Consider the following 17,121-nt stretch of genomic DNA (forward strand, 5'->3'; position numbering starts at 1 on the left):
ACTACAACTCCCAGGACCGCATCCCCCGCAACACTACAACTCCCAGGAGCGCATCCCCCGTAACACTACAACTCCCAGGACCGCATCCCCCGCAACACTACAACTCCCAGGAGCGCACCCCCCGTAACACTACAACTCCCAGGACCGCATCCCCCGCAACACTACAACTCCCAGGAGCGCATCCCCCGTAACACTACAACTCCCAGGAGCACATCCCCGGCAGCACTACAACTCCCAGGAGCACATCCCCCGTAACACTACAACTCCCAGGAGCACATCCCCGGCAGCACTACAACTCCCAGGAGCGCACCCCCCGTAACACTACAACTCCCAGGACCGCATCCCCCGCAACACTACAACTCCCAGGAGCACATCCCCCGTAACACTACAACTCCCAGGAGCACATCCCCGGCAGCACTACAACTCCCAGGAGCGCACCCCCCGTAACACTACAACTCCCAGGACCGCATCCCCCGCAACACTACAACTCCCAGGAGCACATCCCCCGTAACACTACAACTCCCAGGAGCACATCCCCGGCAGCACTACAACTCCCAGGAGCGCATCCCCCGTAACACTACAACTCCCAGGAGCGCACCCCCCGTAACACTACAACTCCCAGGAGCACATCCCCGGCAGCACTACAACTCCCAGGAGCGCATCCCCCGTAACACTACAACTCCCAGGAGCGCATCCCCCGTAACACTACAACTCCCAGGAGCGCACCCCCCGTAACACTACAACTCCCAGGACCGCATCCCCCGCAACACTACAACTCCCAGGAGCGCATCCCCCGTAACACTACAACTCCCAGGACCGCATCCCCGGCAGCACTACAACTCCCAGGAGCGCATCCCCCGTAACACTACAACTCCCAGGAGCACATCCCCGGCAGCACTACAACTCCCAGGAGCGCATCCCCCGTAACACTACAACTCCCAGGAGCGCATCCCCCGTAACACTACAACTCCCAGGAGCGCATCCCCCGTAACACTACAACTCCCAGGAGCACATCCCCGGCAGCACTACAACTCCCAGGAGCGCATCCCCCGTAACACTACAACTCCCAGGAGCGCATCCCCCGTAACACTACAACTCCCAGGAGCGCATCCCCCGTAACACTACAACTCCCAGGAGCACATCCCCGGCAGCACTACAACTCCCAGGAGCACATCCCCCGTAACACTACAACTCCCAGGAGCACATCCCCGGCAGCACTACAACTCCCAGGAGCACATCCCCGGCAGCAGGCGGCACAGAGTTCTGGGAGTTTCGCAGTTGCTGGAGAACCACATGACGCCATTGATTAGAATAGTCAGTCTCCTGTAAAATGGCTTCTGTCTGCAGCCCACAGCCGAACATGAACTTTACACCATGGCTACGAGGAGTCACTTCCTGTCTGTCCGTGTCGTCACTTCCGGGTGAGAGTGAGGACGGGCTCGTCATCCTAAGAGCGCAGAGGTCCCGGGATCGTCCAGCGCCGCGGGGTCTCCTTCCCTCCCGTGCCCGGAGAATGAGCCGCGCCAAGCGGAAAGATGAGCTCCCTGTGTCCAACGGGGGCGTGAAAGTGAAGCAGTCTCCCTGGAGCAAAGCACTGCGGGGGGATGCAGCCTGGGAGGACAAGGTACGGGCCACGGAGACAGGCTGGAGGGGATGGCCTCTGCGCAAGACAGTACTGCTGGGACTTGTAGTCCTGCAGTGTGGTATCTTTGCTGGGACTTATAGTCCTACAATGAGGTATCTTAGCAATGCTGGGAATTGTAGTCCTACAGTGTGGCATCTTAGTGATGCTGGGACTTGTAGTCCTATACTGCGGCATCTTTGCTGGGATTTGTAGTCCTACAGTGTGGCATCTTTGCTGGGAATTGTAGTCCTATAGTGCGGCATCTTAGTGATGCTGGGACTTGTAGTCTTATAGTGCGACATCCTGGTGATGCTGGGGCTTGTAGTCCTACAATGCTCTTTGCTGCAGTAGGGTTCATAGACACATTGATATTTTAGATGGCTGCCATTAAACTCCCCTTTGGGTTCTTGTGATTGCACCATGGGCGACTGATGGGGTAACAATGGTCCCACTTTCCTCTTTCTCCTCCCAGTCTGCTTGCTGTTACTTATGGCATTTAGAAAGCTAAACTGCTGTTCTCAGCGTCGGCTCCACATCCCACAGCTAGCTCTTACCGCTGGGCGCCTGCTGTGTAATACAGCCACCACCCACTGGGATATGGAGCAGGCTCAGCTTGTTAGGCCGCTCCATAGAAATCCTTCCGACTTCTCCCGTAGATGGATGATGGGAGCAATGGGTGGACGCCAGGCTGGCGGTCTGACCCTCCACTGATCTAAGAGCGGGGGGCACGTATGCGAGGGTTGTGCCTCGTTCATGAGGCTGACGAACAGCAGTGGTGATCACACATGCACAATACCGCTCCCTACACACAGGGGGCTTTGGGACCCTGTTCTTAGAATCTCTCGCTGTCCCAGTTGTTGAATGTCCATATATTTATCAATAGATAGGTGTTTACATTTTTAATGTTTCTTCTTTTGAATATCTATTTACTGTATTTATCAGATCATGGAAACTTCGGTGTCGGCCATGAATTCACTGCAACCATCCACCATGATTGCTCATATATGGAGAGAGGTGGGGGGCTCACAAGTGGCAGGTTCAAGGCTGAAGACCACAATATATTCCATAAATCCCCTGCATTTTCATAAGTCCCATGGAACCTGCCCAAAGACGCAGTATGTTTTGTGTGGGGCCATGGCAGCTCATTATTATAGGGGTATGTGCACACGGTGCCTTTTAGACGCAGACTTTTCCCAGAGGACGATGCTTCTAGACACATTAGTCACCAGCGATTGAGAATATATATATATATATATATATATATATACATACATACATGCTATTGAACCCGTTCTACGCCCGGTTGGCGAGCATTTATATTGGTATACGGTCTCCATCCTGTCATGTGCTGCTCCATCCTGCGTCTCCATCCTGTCATGTGCTGCTCCCATCCTGCGTCCCCATCCTGTCATGTGCTGCTCCATCCTGCGTCCCCATCCTGTGATGCACTGCTCCATCCTGCGTCCCCACCCTGTCATGTGCTGCTTCATCCTGCGTCCCCATCCTGTGATGCACTGCTCCCATCCTGCGCCCCCATCCTGTCATGTGCTGCTCCATCCTGCGTCTCCATCCTGTCATGTGCTGCTCCATCCTGCGTCCCCATCCTGTCATGAGCTGCTCCATCCTGCGTCCCCACCCTGTCATGAGCTGCTTCATCCTGCGTCCCCATCCTGTGATGCACTGCTCCCATCCTGTCATGTGCTGCTCCATCCTGCGTCTCCATCCTGTCATGTGCTGCTCCATCCTGCGTCCCCATCCTGTCATGTGCTGCTCCATCCTGCGTCCCCACCCTGTCATGTGCTGCTCCATCCTGCGTCCCCATCCTGTGATGCACTGCTCCATCCTGCGTCCCCACCCTGTCATGTGCTGCTTCATCCTGCGTCCCCATCCTGTGATGCACTGCTCCCATCCTGCGCCCCCATCCTGTCATGTGCTGCTCCATCCTGCGTCTCCATCCTGTCATGTGCTGCTCCATCCTGCGTCCCCATCCTGTCATGAGCTGCTCCATCCTGCGTCCCCACCCTGTCATGAGCTGCTTCATCCTGCGTCCCCATCCTGTGATGCACTGCTCCCATCCTGTCATGTGCTGCTCCATCCTGCGTCTCCATCCTGTCATGTGCTGCTCCATCCTGCGTCCCCATCCTGTCATGTGCTGCTCCATCCTGCGTCCCCACCCTGTCATGAGCTGCTTCATCCTGCGTCCCCATCCTGTGATGCACTGCTCCCATCCTGCGCCCCCATCCTGTCATGTGCTGCTCCATCCTGCGTCTCCATCCTGTCATGTGCTGCTCCATCCTGCGTCCCCACCCTGTCATGAGCTGCTTCATCCTGCGTCCCCATCCTGTGATGCACTGCTCCCATCCTGCGCCCCCATCCTGTCATGTGCTGCTCCATCCTGCGTCTCCATCCTGTCATGTGCTGCTCCATCCTGCGTCCCCATCCTGTCATGTGCTGCTCCATCCTGCGTCCCCACCCTGTCATGAGCTGCTTCATCCTGCGTCCCCATCCTGTCATGTGCTGCACCCATCCTGCGCCCCCATCCTGTCATATGCTGCTCCCATCCTGCGCCCCCATCCTGTCATATGCTGCTCCCATCCTGCGCCCCCATCCTGTCATATGCTGCTCCCATCCTGCACCCCCGTTCTGTCATGTGCTGCTCCCATCCTGCGCCCCCATTCTGACATGTGCTGCACCCATCCTGCGCCACCATTCTTTTTTTTAAATTCGTTTATTTATTAAACACAGAATAAAATTACAGCATACATATTTGTCCTTGTCGTTAATTTGTATAGTTACATTTACAGGGATTGAAAAAGACAAAATATACATATGCCAATCATTTTACATAGAGAGAACATATGTGCTAAGTTATAAGACAGTCAGAACATAGGGTTCCTAAACTATAACCAAACTAAGTCTCCAAAACTACTAAGCCGCCACTTAACAAAAGTTGAATACATTATTATTTTAACTTTTTCCCTTCCCATTGCGCAATATTTGCAGACCAAAGGACCATGTATATAATAATAATAATAATAATAATAATTTTTATTTATATAGCGCCAACATATTCCGCAGCGCTTTACAAGTTCTAGAGGGGACTTGTACAGACAATAGACATTACAGCATAACAGAAATACAGTTCAAAACAGATACCAGGAGGAGTGAGGGCCCTGCTCGCAAGCTTACAAACTATGTATTCCACATTTCTCTCAATCAGTCAGGTCACAGAGTAAGATGAGAGGCGTTCCATCTATCCCAGATTTTACTAAATTTACACGGACAACCTCTATTTTGATAAAGAGTACGCTCATAGGGGATAATTGCATTTACCAGCTCAATCCAGGACCTAACGGAGGGGGACGAGTTTCCCATCCACCGCAGAGCTAGTAACTTCCTTGCCAGGAAGAGTGTTTCACGTAGAAAAATCCCAGTATAGTGTTCCCAGGCCTCCTCGTCCCACACTCCAAACAAGCAAACTAAGGGTTCAAGAGGAATTGGAATTGACAATATTGAAGTTAATAGTGACGTCACCTCCCTCCAGTAATGAGAAACTATGGGGCACTGCCATATCATATGTATAAAATCCGCGTCAGGAGAGTTGCATCGCAAACATTCCGACGTCGGGTATCGACCCATCCGACAAAGTCTCAACGGAGTCAAGTATGACTGGTGGATTATGTATAATTGGGTCATCTTATTATTGACTGATGGGGATACCTGCGCCACCATTCTGACAGGTGCTGCACCCATCCTGCGCCTCCATTCTGACATGTGCTGCACCCATCCTGCGCCTCCATTCTGACATGTGCTGCACCCATCCTGCGCCTCCATTCTGACATGTGCTGCACCCATCCTGCGCCTCCATTCTGACATGTGCTGCACCCATCCTGCGCCTCCATTCTGACATGTGCTGCACCCATCCTGCGCCTCCATTCTGACATGTGCTGCACCCATCCTGCGCCTCCATTCTGACATGTGCTGCACCCATCCTGCGCCTCCATTCTGACATGTGCTGCACCCATCCTGCGCCTCCATTCTGACATGTGCTGCACCCATCCTGCGCCTCCATTCTGACATGTGCTGCACCCATCCTGCGCCTCCATTCTGACATGTGCTGCACCCATCCTGCGCCTCCATTCTGACATGTGCTGCACCCATCCTGCGCCTCCATTCTGACATGTGCTGCACCCATCCTGCGCCTCCATTCTGACATGTGCTGCACCCATCCTGCGCCTCCATTCTGACATGTGCTGCACCCATCCTGCGCCTCCATTCTGACATGTGCTGCACCCATCCTGCGCCTCCGTTCTGACATGTGCTGCACCCATCCTGCGCCTCCGTTCTGACATGTGCTGCACCCATCCTGCGCCTCCGTTCTGACATGTGCTGCACCCATCCTGCGCCTCCGTTCTGACATGTGCTGCACCCATCCTGCGCCTCCGTTCTGACATGTGCTGCACCCATCCTGCGCCTCCGTTCTGACTTGTGCTGCACCCATCCTGCGCCTCCGTTCTGACATGTGCTGCACCCATCCTGCGCCTCCGTTCTGACATGTGCTGCACCCATCCTGCGCCTCCGTTCTGACATGTGCTGCACCCATCCTGCGCCTCCGTTCTGACATGTGCTGCACCCATCCTGCGCCTCCGTTCTGACATGTGCTGTTCCCATCCTGCGCCCCCGTTCTGTCATGTGCTGCTCCCATCCTGCGCCCCCGTTCTGTCATGTGCTGCTCCCATCCTGCGCCCCCGTTCTGTCATGTGCTGCTGCCATCCTGCGCCCCCGTTTTGTCATGTGCTGCTCCCATCCTGCGCCACCGTTCTGTAATTTGCTGCTCTCATCCATATGCCCCATACGCTGCTCCATAAAGGTTTATGGCCCCCATAAGATGCTCCATAGTATATGCCCCGTACACTGCTCCATAAAGGTTTATGGCCCCCATAAGATGCTCCATAGTATATGCGCCGTACACTGCTCCATTATGGTTGATGGCCCCATAAGATGCTCCATGGTATTATATGCCCTCGTACACGGCTCCATTATGGTTGATGGCCCCATAAGATGCTCCATAGGATTATATGCCCCGTATGCTGCTGCGATATATATAAAAAAAAAATACCATACTCTCCTATCGTCGCTGGGCGCCGAGTGCTGGGGGGCCTGAGCAGGCGGGGACATCGGCACGCTGTGTGGGTCAGGTGCTGGTATCGCCGCCAGCTCAGGCCCCCAACACTTGCTATATTCACCTGTCCCCCGTTCTAGCGCTGCACGCAGCTCCGTGTTCCGGCTCCTCTGGCTGTGACTGTTCAGAGGGCGGCGCGCATTAAGCGCGTCATCGCGCCCTCTGAACGTCACAGGCAGAGGACCAGGAACACAGAGCCGCACGCAGCGCTGGAACGGGGGACAGGTGAATATAGCAAGTATTATACTTACCCTCCTGGCGCGTCCATGGTCCCTGCCTCTCTGTTGGAGATCGCGGTGTGCGTTCAGTGTTTACGCATACCGCAATCTCCTGGGCTGCGTCACTCTGTGGGGTCAAGACTGCGCCGGCGCTTGCGCAGTCTATAAAGGCTCCGGACAGTGACGCTCCCAGCGTTATATTATAGATTTTATTTGTTTGTAAACAGTTGATATCAAGGCCTTCTCGGGAAGATCAACCACCATCAAAATGTTTGTTTTTATAGAATTTTCCAATAACCCCTTCCCTCCCATGGCGGCCTAACCCCTGCAGCCCCCTTACTACAGGGCCACTGTATCTTTCCCCTTGGGAGGATTATTAGAAGCGAGGGATTTATTCTGGTCCGGACTGCTGACTCTGCAGCTGCTGGCGGAGAATTACAATACCACATGGTGCCTAAGCCTCGGTGCTGGCAGAAAATGTCCTGCGTGTAACTGACCCCTGATCCAGATGTAACCCACCCTTTTCTGTCCCCTGCAGGATGAGTTCCTGGATGTCATCTACTGGATGCGGCAGATCCTGGCCATTGTATTGGGTGTGATTTGGGGTATCGCTCCTCTGAAGGGATTTGTGGGAATAGCTATGTAAGTATTCGTGGAATTCACATGTACAGTGGTCCCGATAAGAATGTATTCTTTGACGGGTAACATGCCTGGTGCCCCCTGTCTGGTTATATAACCCTACAAGAAGCTAATAGGGTCACCGGTGCAAGAGGTCGCACTGTTCTTCCTCAGAGAAGATAACATTTGCACACTTAATGTCCTATAAGAGCATTGGATAGCATACACGTCTCGCGAGGCTTATGTCAGGCTGGCGCTCTTTAAAGGGGTTGTCCAGTGAAAGCAAGTCATCAGGAGTGATGAGCGAATGTGCTCTGATGTTATCCGAGCGTGCTCGTGTGCTAACTGAATGTCTTCAGTGTGCTCGAAGAATATCTTTGCGTCCACGCAGTTGTTCGACAGCTGTAACACATTCGGGGATTGCCTATCACCTGCGAGACATGCAGCCGCGGGGACTCTGACGTATTTTTCGAGCACACTGAAGACACTCGGTTAGCACCCAAGCATGCTCAGGTAACTGCTGATCAGAGCACATTCACTTATCACTAGTCATCAACTATCCAAAGAACAGGTGTTAGTTTGCTGATTGGTGGGTGTCCCACCACTAGGGCCTGCACCCGTAGGTCGGGAAATGGAGCATCAGGTCGTACGCCTCCATTCATTCTCTACTGGGCTACTGGAAAAAGCCAACCATAGTGCTCGGCAGCACCTTCGAAAATGAATGGACTGGCTGTCAAACATACGCCCTGCCGCTCTAATCTAACAGGGCTAAAATTCTGTGGACAGGGGATAACTTGGTTTACCTGGAAAATTCTTTTAAGGCCATGTGCACAATGATTTTTTTTTTTTATTTAGCAAAGGAAAAAAAAACGCTTCAAAACCTCTCGGAAAACGCATTCTACTTACTTCTATAGTAAATCCACTTAGTGGTTTATGGGAGTTATTTTTTGCGTGGTTTCTCCTCCTCCCCTTTGAAGAGGTTTTGAAAAATGCCTGGTTAACCCCTTAACAACGAATCCAATTTTTACAATTTTGACCACTGTCCCTTTATGAGGTTATAGATCTGAAACGATTCAATGGATCCTGGTGATTCTGACATGTTTTCTTGTGACATATTGTACTTCATGATAGTGGTAACATTTCTTTGATATGACTTGCGTTTATTAGTGCAAAAAAAAAATAGAAAATTTTGCAATTTTCAAACTCTTAATTTTTATGCCCTTAAATCAGAGAGTCATTTTACACAAAATAAATAATAAATAACATTTCCCACATGTCTACTTTACAGCAGCACATTTTTGAAAACATCATGTTTTTTTTGTTAATAAGTTGTAAGTGTTAAATGTTGACCAGCGATTTCTCATTTTTCTAACAAAATTTACAAAACTTTTTTTTAGGGACCATCTCACATTTGAAGTGACTTTGAGGGGTCTATATGACAGAAAATACCCAAGTGTGACACCATTCTAAAAACTGTACCCCTCAAGGTGCTCAAAACCATATTCAAGAAGTTTATTAACCCTTCAGTTTCTTCACGAGAACTAAAGCAATGTGAAAGGAAATTATGAACATTTAACTTTTTTTTTCACACAAAATGTACTTTAGTCTCAAACTTTTTTTATTTTCACAAGAGTAACCTGAGAAAATGGGCCCCAAATTTGTTGTGCAATTTCTCCTGAGTACACCAATACCCTATATGTGGGGGACATCTGTTTGGGTGCACGGCAGGGCTCGGAAGGGAAGGAGCGCTATTTGACTTTTTGAACACAAAATTGGCTGGAATTGAGATCAGTGAGCCCCAGATGTGCTTAAACAGTGGAACCCCCCACACACAATTGACCTCATATTTCAGACCACACACCTCAAGGATTTTATCCTGGGTATAATGAGCATTTTGAACCCACAGGTATGACACAGAATTTGATAACATTAGGTCATCATATTAAATATATGTCGTCATTAGCGTTGAGTGCAAGTGCTCGCTATTCCAGTTTGCATTGGATGCTTGGGTATGCACCGAGCATCGCGGGTGCTCGAGTGACATGCTCAAGTCCCTAATCCGAATGCTTTGCGGCTGTTAGACACCTAAAAAAAAAAAAAATATGTGGGAATCTGCGATACCCAAGCACCTGATGCAAACTTGAGTAGCAAGCACTTTCAACACTAGAGATGAACGCATTTGGTCGGGTCCCTGCTATAGCACTTACCGAGAAATCTGCAGAAGGAACCCGGATACCTGGAGCGCGCCGGCTGATCAGCTGTTCTGCTCCGCAGCTGCATGTATCGCGGCTGTGTGATAGTCACAACACATGCATGGAGAGCCGGGTGTTATTACTGTCACACAACCACGACACATGCAGCTGCGGAGCTGATCAGCCGGCACGCTCCAGGTATCCGGGTTCCCGATGCAGCTTATTCGGTAAGTGCTATAGCTTGCTGAATATGCAGGGACCTAAACAAATTCACTCATCTCTACTCAACACTAGCCAAAAAAAACCAATTCTATCTTCAAACCTAACCCTAATACAGCCCTAACCCCAACCCTAACTGCAAAGAATGGCAAAATAACGGCGATCACATGACGGTACTGTAAAAAATGGCCCTGATCATGTTCTCCAGGGTCTATGCTACCCCCGTTAACTAAGACCCCGGAGATTTTCTGACCCAGGGCGGCCCTATACCCTTATTTCTCAGCTCCATTAATTTAATGTCTCTTCTCTTGTGTGGATCTTGCTAGAATCCACACTAAACTAGGACCTGCAAAGAGCGCTTTGGGGAGAAAACTTTCGAACCTGGTTCAGGAAAAGAGAAATTCCCCAAAACAAGAGTTTCCTGGGATGGTTTCTACTTGAAAAAACATTAAATAAATATTCCATTAAAATATGAAAAATATACATGCTTTGTTGAATACCCTAGGTAATGCCCAATTCGTTTCGAAGTCTTAGTCCTGGTACATGGTCAGTGAACTTTCCATGTACCAGGACTAAGAACGCTGTGGCCTACAAAACGTCTTTGATTTTTACCAAGGGTAGTCACGCTTGTGCAAAGTATGTATGTTTTGTTCACTTTTTAATGCATTAAATAGAATGTGATGTTTTTTATACTGTAAGCTGGGTCCTCTTCTGTAATGTCAGTGAGCACATTAGTAGGTCCTGTATCCTCCTCTCATCACAGCTTTACTTGCATAGCCGCAAGATAATAAAACCCTTGGGGGTCACGAGGCAGCGCCCTAACAGTCTGCCAGTCATCTGATCGTGGTCTACAGGTAGCGTGGGTAGATGGACCCCTCCATAGGGTGAGAAGAGCCCGTTCTGTCACCAGAACGTATAGAACATGACCTTGCTGCATACGTGATGGGTACAGATAAGGTGACGGAGCTCATTGAGGAGCGCGGCTGCCTTCACCAGCATGTCAGGAATGCTTTGTGGCTTTAGTCTTACAAATGTAGATAATAGGATTTTGCTTCTGATGCTATGCTTTTTTTCTCTTATTTCCCTACAGATTTTGCCTAATAAACGCCGGCGTTCTGTACCTGTATTTTAGCAGTTTCCAGCAAATAGATGAGGAGGAGTATGGTGGTACCTGGGAGTTAACCAAGGAAGGATTTATGACCTCATTCGCTCTGTTTTTGGTACATATTACTGCTGACTTTAAGGTTTCCGTTCAGGATTATTGGATTTTGTTACATGTTAAAGGGGTTGTCCAGGACTATTTGTTTTGTTAGTTTTTAGGCCCATAGTAAAAAAAAAAAAAAAACAGGCAGGTACAGTTAGGTCCATATATATTTGGACAGAGACAACATTTTTCTAATTTTGGTTATAGACATTACCACAATGAATTTTAAACAAAACAATTCAGATGCAGTTGAAGTTCAGACTTTCAGCTTTCATTTGAGGGTATCCACATTAAAATTGGATGAAGGGTTTAGGAGTTTCAGCTCCTTAACATGTGCCACCCTGTTTTTAAAGGGACCAAAAGTAATTGGACAATTGACTCCAAGGCTATTTCATGGACAGGTGTGGGCAATCCCTTCGTTATGTCATTCTCAATTAAGCAGATAAAATGCCTGGAGTTGATTTGAGGTGTGGTGCTTGCATTTGGAAGGTTTTGCTGTGAAGTAAACATGCGGTCATGAGCTCTCCGTGCAGGTGAAACAAGCCATCCTTAATCTGTGAAAACAGAAAAAAAAACATCCGAGAAATTGCTACAATATTAGGAGTGGCAAAATCTACAGTTTGGTGCATCCTGAGAAAGAAAGAAAGCACTGGTGAACTATTCTCCATGGTGAAGAGAAACCCCTTCACAATAGCCAACCAAGTGAACAACACTCTCCAGGAGGTCGGCGTATCAATATCCAAATCTACCATAAAGAGAAGACTGCATGAAAGTAAATACAGAGGGTTCACTGCATGATGCAAGCCACTCATAAGCATCAAGAATAAAAAGGCTAGACTGGACTTTGCTAAAAACATCTAAAAAAGCCAGCACAGTTCTGGAAGAACATTCTTTGGACAGATGAAGCCAAGATCAACCTCTACCAGAATGATGGAAAGAGAAAAGTATGGCGAAGGCGTGGTACAGCTCATGATCCAAAGCATACCACATCATCTGTAAAACACGGCGGAGGCAGTGTGATGGCCTGGGCATGCATGGCTGCCAGTGGCACTGGGTCACTAGTGTTTATTGATGATGTGACACAGGACAGAAGCAGTCGAATGAATTCTGAGGTATTCAGAGCCATACTGTGTGCTCAGATCCAGCCAAATGCAGCAAAACTGATTGGTCGTCGTTTCATACTACAGATGGACAATGATCCAAAACATAAAGCCAAAGCAACCCAGGAGTTTATTAAAGCAAAGAAGTGGAATATTCTTGAATGGCCAAGTCAGTCACCTGATCTCAACCCAATTGAGCAGCATTTCACTTATTAAAGACTAAACTTCAGACAGAAAGGCCCACAAACAAACAGCAACTGAAAACCACCGCAGTGAAGGCCTGGCCGAGCATCAAAAAGGAGGAAACACAGCGTCTGGTGATGTCCATGAGTTCAAGACTTCAGGCAGTCATTGCCAACAAAGGGTTTTCAACCAAGTACTAAAAATGAACATTTTATTTAAAATTATTGAATCTGTCCAGTTACTTTTGGTCCCTTTAAAAACAGGGTGGCACAGGTTAATGAGCTGAAACTCTTAAACCCTTCATCCAATTTTAATGTGGATACCCTCAAATGAAAGCTGAAAGGCTGAACTTCAACTGCATCTGAATTGTTTTGTTTAAAATTCATTGTGGTAATGTATGTAACCAAAATTAGAAAAATGTTGTCTCTGTCCAAATATATATGGAGCTAACTGTAGTTGCTAACAGAGGCATCTACCTGCCTGTTCCACTCAGCGGTGGTTCTGAGCGGTCACTGACTGCTCCTGCTGGCGATCCAGCTGCTCCAAGTCACCAGAGCAGCTCTTTCTCCACCAGTCTGCTCTGTTGAAGTGGCATCACTACCGATGTCTTTCTGATTGACATCCAGCAGTTAGGCAGCGGAGAGCCGGCTCCAATCAGCATGACACCAGCAGTCACGCTCCGTCAACAGAACAGTGGAGAAAAGAAGCTGCTCTGTTGACATGACCTCACCAGAATCCACTGAATCTGTGGCAGGAGTGGTCTAATGAGCGTTGTAGGGCACATCAGGCAGGTAGTTAGCTGCTATCTGCCTGTTATTTCCTAGGCCCGTAGTACTAAAAACAGTCTTGGATAACCCCTTTTAAAGGGATTGTTCAGGATTGAAAAAACAATTGCTAAATTATTTTAGACACAGTACCATGCACCCTCTAAAAGGCGCTGAGCTGCAATACCATACGTGGCCTGTGGACAGACATGGCGCTGTTTTTGGAAGCATGCATTCATGTTTTTTTTTTTTAACAATGTGTTATCCCTTTATAGGGATCACAGATTCTTCTATTAAACATACAGAGCGGGTGGTTAATATTAGTAATATAATTACTGTAAAATATAAAAGGTACAAGAAAAAAATATCATGGCTGCTAAGAAGACAACCATCCAGGCTTTCTGGCTCTTCACGGTCTCTGATGGCAAGAACAGATCAGCGCATGGTAATATTCTTGTTGTCAAAACAGTGGAACCCCCTATAGACCGCATTATACGTCAAGGGGGTCCACTGGGATCCGTCATGCGATACATCCAGAATAGCTCTGTAGCTTCGTTTACTAATGTAAGGCACCAGAGAGCCTAGAGGGCTTTTTGTAAGGCTGTGGCACTACAGAAAACATCTGTATGTCAAGTCGTGCACGAGCGGTGGTCCCTATAACTGCTAGGGAATACTCATGTACACCGCCTGCTGCACTTGTGCCCAGCACATGGCCTTCATAGTATATCAGAAGCTCCGCCAACGAGGTGAAGACCATGTCATTCTTGTATGTGGCGGCCCTTTACCACTAGATGGCGCCTTTTTGCCCTTTTTTTCTGTTTGCAGAACATTTTTTGTTTTATTATTCATTGTATTAAATTGCCAATTCCACTAAATACTGTATATAGAGCAGGCGATTGCAGGTCCAAGTCCCCAAAGTGGGACTGCAGGTCCAAGTCGCTGATTGGCAAAACACCCATGACCATTGCCACGACCAATCAGCGACGGCCACAGTCTGGCGGCAACATGGCCGCTCTTTCCTCCCCGCAGTCAGTGCCCGCTCCATACTCCCATCCAGTCAGCCCTCACACAGGGTTAATGCCAGCGTTACCGGAGCGCGATGTAACGCACTCCGGTTACGCAGCTATTAACCCCGTGTGAGCAACTTTTTACTATTGATGCTGTGTATGCAGCATTAATAGTAAAACGATCCTATGTTAAAAATAATAATGAAAAAAAAAAGGTTATTCTCACCCTCTGACGTGGCCCGCTGTCCTCGGCAGTGCAAGCGGCAGGTTCCGGTTCCAAAGATGCTATGCGAGAAGGACCTTCCATGACGTCACGGTCATGTGACCGCAACGTCATCACAGGTCCTGCGCTCATACCAACCCTGGGACCGGAAGCTGCCACGTGCACCGCACACAGGCGCCAGGACTTCAAGGGGCCCTCGGAAGGTGAGCATATGTTTCTTTTTTATTTTTTAACCTGTTACATACGTGGCAGGGCAATATACTATGTGGCACGTATGCATGCATGCATACATACACATATTATTTATTTTTTTTATTTTTACAATTTCTTAGTGACCTGAAGAATACATTTTTACTGCACATCGAGCACAATAGAAACAAAAATTATGGCAGGTTTTTATTGTTTTTCTTCGATATTTCACCACTTTTGCCATTTTCGTCCCGCTTTCTAGTACATTGTATGATAAAATAATGTAATTGAAAACTATAGCTCATCCCGACAAAAGTAAAGTTAGGACTCTTGGAAGAAGGGAAGGAAAATATAAAGGCGTAATAGGAAAAGTAGCTGCGGCTGGAAGGGGGTAGAAATACCTTTTTCCTATAGTGATACACGATGATGGAAAACATGGCGCCTGAGTGTTCCACCCCAGGCTGATGTATGCAGCCGTCCACCTATGTCCTAATGACTTTTTTGACAAACTGTGTCAGATTGCTTTTTAGACTGTGGTTGTCCGTAACTGCACAGGGATTCCTTGGTAATTTAGGATTGTTTTTGTGAAATGCCAGAATTTCTGCACCATTTGGTACCATTTTAATGACGGAATTTTACTATAACATTTATTTTTTTTGCCGTTGTGTTTTTCATACATGTATGTGTTTTAACCCTCGTTTTCTCTTCTAGGTGGTTTGGGTAATTTTTTACACTGCGATTCATTATGATTGACAGTCATCAATTTTATCTCCCGCTTTGCCAAATTCAACCCGTTTTGTCAAGAAGATTGGTAATTTTTTTTTTAATCAGCCAATAAAAAGGACATTTCATGGGAAGATAAATGGAAAATAGTTTCTTTTTTTATTCTTTAGCAGCATTAATATTCCCTGGATGTTGACATTGGGGCTGCAGGTACGGTTCACCGCCATGACTTCAGAGGTGTTGTTCTACTGTTTGCAAAGTTCTTAAAAACTTTTCACTCCCTCAGAGGAACTAAAAAGCCTTTTCTTTCGACTCTTGGGAAATGTCAGCGTTTTCACTTGGCTACATCCTCAGCTTGTCCATTGTTCACCAGGACAGCAGCGTGAGATGAGGGACGTATCCTAGAACGGGCAGCGTTGTCACAGAGTAAGCTCCAGCATCCTGATTGGATCCCTGCAAATATTTTAATTAAGGATTAACGAGGCTTTCAGTATCAGCTCACACATGTTTTTTACGCACATGGAAGCGGAGACCAGTTATATCCCTTCGTATGAACTGCAGAACATAATTTCTACAGCTTGTATGTGACTGAAGCCCTCGTCCAGCTGTACGATAATACTGTTATGCCTGACGGTAGTACAAGACAGCTGCTCCAGTGTCCCTGAATGGGTTACAGGGAAATCATCCAAACTAACCCTGACATAAAGCTACACGGTATTGGAACAAATTTGGTATTTAACTCGGCGTGAATGTGTTTTACAAATAAATCAGATTTATTGAAATTTGTCCTTGATCTTTGCAATTGTCATAACCTGTCTCAACCCCCCCCCCCTATTTTTAATAGTGATAATATTAGGGATTCTTTTGTCCCCTACCAGACACTAATGGTGGGATTTGCCGCAGGATGACTCCCATCACAGCCCTGCCCTTTGCATCATGCGACTGTACTGCCGCGAGTCGCTCCAATGTTTTCAAGCTAAGGCCACAGTTGGTGAATGGGGTCACACACAGTTGAATTCCTACCGACAGTCTGTTTGTTGACTTGGCCACAGTGTGATCCCATTCATTAATAACACTTGATGTGTGACCATACAACATTGCAGTTATATGTCATCAAGCCACTAAGACCTGTATCCCTGGCTTAAAGGGGTTGTCTGGGACTTTACCGTGGATGGCTATCCTTAGGATAGGTTATCAATATCTGATCAGTGGGTCACCTGGCACACCCCCTCCCCCGATCAGCTGTTCCCAATGTTGGCAGTGGCCGAACTCATCCGTGACACACAGGTCTAATTACAGAATAGTGGTGGCAGCCAGGTACTATACATCCACCCCTTATTGATTGGCAAATGTGCAGTACCCGGCAGCGACTGAGCTAGGCAGCTTCATAACAGTAGGCCTGTCTGACGCCAGGAACAGCTGATCTGGTTTGGAGGGGGGCAGTGGTGGCGGGCAGGTGTCGCTCTCCCACCGATCAAACATTGACCTATCCTCAATAACCCATTTAATGAACATTTGATCAGACCGATAGATGAGATTTCTGATTGGAGGCATTTCTTTTATAAGATAAACACAAAAGGTTGCACTCTGTAGTGCTAAAGAACATCAATGTGAAATATGAATAGCAATACGGCTTCTGAATACTAGGGAAAATGAGACGCTTGGCACATAATTT

At 48.0% G+C, this 17,121-nt stretch overlaps 1 protein-coding gene across 1 annotated transcript; it reads left to right on the forward strand.

Annotated features, from left to right (window-relative positions):
• The first annotated feature begins 1,403 nt into the window (after positions 1-1,403).
• Positions 1,404-16,228, forward strand: RAB5IF (RAB5 interacting factor). The gene is made up of 4 exons (XM_069752346.1): positions 1,404-1,624; positions 7,563-7,666; positions 11,144-11,273; positions 15,435-16,228. Exons 1-4 carry the CDS (start codon positions 1,514-1,516, stop codon positions 15,474-15,476), a joined length of 387 nt encoding a protein of 128 aa, XP_069608447.1. The 5' UTR covers positions 1,404-1,513; the 3' UTR covers positions 15,477-16,228.
• Positions 16,229-17,121: the final 893 nt, after the last annotated feature.

Source organism: Ranitomeya imitator, chromosome 2, assembly GCF_032444005.1.
Source record: "Ranitomeya imitator isolate aRanImi1 chromosome 2, aRanImi1.pri, whole genome shotgun sequence".
NCBI classification, from domain to species: Eukaryota; Metazoa; Chordata; class Amphibia; order Anura; family Dendrobatidae; genus Ranitomeya; species Ranitomeya imitator.